This window comes from Elephantulus edwardii, unplaced genomic scaffold, assembly GCF_000299155.1.
Source record: "Elephantulus edwardii isolate Elephantulus edwardi_28Jun2011 unplaced genomic scaffold, EleEdw1.0 scaffold00034, whole genome shotgun sequence".
Taxonomy (NCBI): Eukaryota; Metazoa; Chordata; class Mammalia; order Macroscelidea; family Macroscelididae; genus Elephantulus; species Elephantulus edwardii.
Genome location: NW_006399784.1, coordinates 13,774,500 through 13,779,995, shown reverse-complemented (window position 1 = coordinate 13,779,995; position 5,496 = coordinate 13,774,500). Strand labels below are relative to the sequence as shown.

The 5,496-nt window shown below is 36.2% G+C and overlaps 1 protein-coding gene across 1 annotated transcript in view; it reads right to left on the bottom strand.

Moving 5' to 3' along the window:
• The window catches only part of ASIC5 (acid-sensing (proton-gated) ion channel family member 5), a 77,641-nt gene that overhangs the window by 52,862 nt on the left and 19,283 nt on the right, over nt 1-5,496 (bottom strand). Inside the window, exon 3 of the mRNA XM_006884491.1 lies at nt 1,943-2,180. Within this exon, the coding sequence (XP_006884553.1) occupies nt 1,943-2,180 (238 nt within the window). The remainder of the gene's footprint in view (nt 1-1,942; nt 2,181-5,496) is intronic.

Sequence of the window (5,496 nt, the reverse complement as noted above, 5' to 3'; positions counted from 1 at the left end):
TGGCGCAGGATAGAGCAGGGTTTAGGGCTGTTGTGAATAGGGTCGCTATGAGTTGCAAATGACTCAAGGGCACATAACAACAACAACAACAATTACAAAAGCAGAGTGGCTTAAAAAATGGCGTTAGATTCGGTAGATATTGTGAGGTTGGCACAGAAGCAGAGAGTATTTTGTTCTATTAGTCATCATTAAGCTGATATGAGTCAGAATAGCTAAATGACTCCTAACCACATCTCTAATTAAAAAAGAAAAATTTTTAACAGAAATTCAATATGTTACACCTAATTTTCCTATTCAAATATTTATAGTGTCTCTTTTCCTGATGGCCCCTGACGCAGACACAAGAAGGAAAACATAGTGCTGTCAACTTAATGATGACTTTTTAAAAATCTATTTTATAATTGAATTATTTTTGGATAAATAGGAAGAGCAAAATATCCTTTTGGGTTAAAATAGTTTTTCTTTTGGAAGGAGTAGACTATAATAAAGACAAAAAGTTGTGTTCTTTTCTTTCTTATTTCTTGAAAAACAAAGCTTGTCTCATGTGTATGCCAAACCCCAAACCAGACCATTCTCATGGAGTTGATTTTATCTTTAGCTACTTCCCTGGAACGCACAAATATTGACATACTAGGCATTGGTGAGATGAGATGAGATGAGATGGACCAGCATGGGGCATTTTGAATCTAATGATCCTATGATATACTACTCCAGAGATGAAAAAGTGAGGAAAAATGGGGTTGCTTTCATAGTTAGAAAAGCCATTTCTAGATCCATCTTGAAGTACAATATTGTAAGTGACAGGATAATATCCATACTCATACAAGGAAGTCCAGTGAATACCACTATCGTTCAGATATATGCACCAACAACCAGAGGCAAAGAAGAAGAAATAGATGATTTCTACCAGCTTTTACAGTTGGAGATCAATTGAACATGCAATAAAGATGTATTGATAATAATGGGTGACTGGAATGCAAAAGTTGGGAACAGAGAAGAATCAGTAGTTGGAAAACATGGACTTGGAGACAGAAATGGAGCTGGAGATAGAATGATTGAATTTTGCACAATCGATGACTTATTCATTGCAAACACATTTTTTTAAAAGACATAAATGCGGGTTATACACATGGATTTCACCTGATGATATGCATAGGATTCAGGTAGATTACATCTCTGGAAGGAACGGCTGGAGAAGTTCAATATCAACTGTGAAAACTAGGCCCTGAGCTGATTGTGGAATAGAACACCAACTACTCATATGCAAGTTCAAGCTGAAGCTGAGGAAAATTAAACCGAATCCACGGGAATCAAAATATGACTTTAAGTCTATCCCACCTGAATTTCAGAACCATCTCAGGAACAGGTTTGAAGACTTGAACATGAATGAACAAAGACCAGATGAGTTGTGGAAGGATATCAAGGGTATCATCCAAGAAGAGTGCAAACATTCATTAGAAAGACAGAAGAGGAAGAAAAGACCAAAATGGATGTCAGAAGAAACTCTGAATATTGCACTGGAGGACAGAGAAGTCAAAGCACAGGGAAGAATTCAAGATTGTTCACAGCTTTAGTCTGCTTGGCTCTATAATCAGCATTAGCTACAATATCCCTAGTACCACGACCCCTTCTAAACCCAGCCTGGACTTCTGGCAGTTCTCTGCTGATGTGTTGTTCCAGTCATTTTTGGATAATCTTCAGTAGAATCTTCCTTTCTCCCTTTTGGCAGGTGGTTTGGAACCATCCACCTCTCTCTCAGCAGCTGAGTGCTTAAACACTATGCCATATACTCACTGATATCATAAGGTTGAGCTAATGAAATTTAATCTTTGAGCACACTTTGTTTAAATTCTTTTGGGATTAAACATTATCTAAATGTGAAACAAAACATTAAAGTAATTAATCACATTGAGGATATTTTAAGAAGTTATCAGACTCTTACCTTTGGGCTGCATTGTTTTCCAAAAAAGTCACATTCCAACAAAGTGGTGTTGTTGAGGTAAAAACCATTTTCTTTGACAAAATCTGTAATGCTGAAGTTTTGGTGACTTGTGAGAAAATCAATAGCCTCTTTTGAGTCAGTGGAATTGGCCTTGATTTCCTGAAGATGGAGGACTTTGGATACAATATTCCACAAGAAAAAAATAACACTAAATTTGGTCGCAGGATCTGCTTGAAACCTATTTGTAGAAATAAAGGCATATATTTTATAATAACTTACAATTTTCTTTTACTGGAAATAAGTTTCACTTAACTATAATAGTATGTTTTCTTTAACTAGAATAGTAAGTATCATTTACCTGAGATTCCTCTTAAAAACAAGGCAAAAATGTGTATTTGGAACCTGATTTTATGGGTTCGAGCACCATTTCTACCAGTTCTGTGTTTGTAATATATCTGCTGAACTAAAGTGGAACTTCCTCAAATTCACTTCACTGTAGCTACCTTATTACACTCTAAAGTATGTCCATAGGCCAAGGACTGTTTATAGAACTTGTCACTGACATATTCACTCAATTAGTTGACAAATCTGACAGCAATCAGGACTATTGAAATTCTATCTTCAGTCAGATGTTCTCCTTCATATTTTTGAAACTCTGATTCAGATGAAAGTGTCTCTGACTGGTGAAAATGTCACTTTATCTACAGGCAACCTATGCTAGTATGATTGCAGATAATGTGAGCAAAACACAGACATTTCTAATGAAACATTCTCTCACACTTCACATTCATATGCTCATCTCCTGGTGTGAATACAGGTTGTGGGTTTGTTGTTAGGTGCCATTGAATAGAGTATGACCTTATGAACAGCCTAACTGAACCCTTCCCTTTCCCATACCCTCCTTATCATATGGAGCACACAAGAGCCTATTGCTGAAATTATTGTGTCAAATACACCTAATTGGTGTCTTCCTCTCATTCACTGACCCTCCATCTTTCTAAGCATGATGCCCCCCTGCAAGGAATGGCCTCACTTAACTACATGTCCAAAGTATGAAAGGCGAAGCTTCCTTATCTTTATCTCCAAGGAGCACTCTGCACTTTCTCCAAGACATATCTGATAGTACTTTTCTCCAGCACCACAACTCACAAACATCAATCAGAAACAAATGCAATGGAATGACAAAGATTTCTTGATCATTCAAAAATTACTAGAATGGTACATTGGCAGGGAACTGTTGAGGAGCTCAAGCTGCGTTTAGAAGAGGCTGTAAACACAGGAGGATATCATTATTGATGTAGGATGAATCTTAGATGAAAGTAGAGAACACAAGAAGGATGTCTATTTGTGTTTTATTGATTACACAAAGGCATTTGACTGTATATTACAACAAATGGTAGCTAACATTGAGAAGAATGAACATTCCAGAACACCTGATTGTATAACACAAAACCAATACCTATGCCAGGGAGTGGTTTTCCAACTAGAACAAAAGAACACTGAATGATTCAAAATTAAGAAAGCAGTGTGTCAGGGATGTACCCTTTCTGCATATCTTTTTAATCTATGTGCTGAACAGATCATTTGGGAGATTGGGCTTTATGAAGAACAATGTGGTGTCAAGTTTGGAAGAAGACTCACCAACAACCTGCATTACTTGAATGTTACAGGCTTTCTCTCCAAAACTGAGGACTTGAAGATTTTGCTACAGAAAGTCAAGAACTAGTCTTCAATATGAATTGGAGATCACCATCAAGAAAACAGAGATCCTCACCAGGAGGCCAGTAGATAGCATCATGATAGAAGAAGAAGAGACTGATGCTGTCAATCATTTCATCTTGCTCGAATCCATAATCAACACCCTTGGCACCGGCAGTCAAGAAATCAAAAGGTAAGTTGCATTGGGAAAATCTGCTGTCAACGGCCTCTCCAGAGCGCTATAATTATGTCACTATAGAGACTAAGGTAGGCCATGATCTTCTACATTGCCTGCTATGCATCTGAGAGTTGGACAATGAATAACTATGATAGAAGAATTGATGCCTTTCAGTTATGGTACTGGAGAAGAGTATTGAACATAGCATGGATTGCCAAGAGAACAAACAGGTCTGTTCTGTAGAGGATACAACCAGATTGCTCCTTAAAAGTAAGGATTTTGAAACTCTGTATCATATACTTTTCACATGTTGCCAAAAGAGTTCAGTGTGTAGAGAAGGACATCATGCTTGAAAGGGTAGAGAATCAGCACAGGAGAAAAAGATCCTGGCTGAGATGGACTGACACAATGATTGTTGAAATTGGGACAGGTCTATCAGAATTGTGAGGTTATCTCAGCAAAGGTCAAGGTTCAAAATTGTTGCTAATAGGTTTGCTATTAGTAATAGACAACTTAATGGCACATAACAACAAAAACTACCGCATAACAGAGTAAGACAAAATAAATTGAGTGAGATACATCAAATTTCTTGTATCCTTATTTGATAGCACTCATAACCACTTTGCTTTTTATTGAACCCTGATTTTCTAAGCCACTTAACTGTATAATCTTGAAAACTTATTGCCTCTGGTGCTCTAGTTCCTTCATTTGAAAATGTGTATGAAATTTACATAATATATTTCAAATTTATTTTTTGAGGATCAAATTATTATTCCCCCATCAGTGTTCAGAAGAGATTCTTAAACATAGTGAATGTTGGGTAAATAAATATTTATTAATAGATGGCTCACTATTACCTGGATGTTTTCCTGACAAAGAAACTTGAATAATCTATTCCCCCTAACTACTATGTTACGTTACGGTTTTCATACTTTTTTTTTTTCATTTTCTACCTGTATCAATATGTTTTCTACATACATTATATGTATTTTAGATATTAGAATTCTTTTATATTATTTCTATTTTCTATTTATTTGCATATAAAGTTCTTATACATTGTGTTTTGTTTGTATACATTGTGTTTCATGCAATATTACATTCACATTATGTTTCATCTAATCATTCACATACACTGTGTTTTGTAAAATTAATCAACATTGCTCCATGTCCAACATTATCCTGCCTTTTCAGAAACCCACTGGATCTCATGATCCCCACCTTCTGTGTGCTCTTCCTCTGTCTTTTGCTCCCTTTGGACTTTTTGTACATATCTTCGTAGTAATCACTCTATCTTTACAATAATGTTCTTATGTGGTAGCGGTCCTTATGAGACTGAGTTAGTTCACTCAACATAAAGCTCTCTCCAGACTCTACCATGTTATATAGTATTTTTCAAAATCATTGTTTCTGAGCATTGCATTTTATTACATCCTGTGGAAATACCACAATTTCTCAATCTATTCATTTGTTGATGGACATTTGGGTTGTTTTCATTTTATTGCTATTATGAATAATGAACATACGTAAACAAATCTCCATTTGTGTGTTAATTCTATTTTCGTCCTATCTCCATACCTTTTCAACCTGTATGCAGAGCAGATTATCCGAGAGGCTGGGCTCTATGAGGAGATGCATGGTGTTAGGATTGGTGGAAGATCTATCAACAATCTGTGTTATG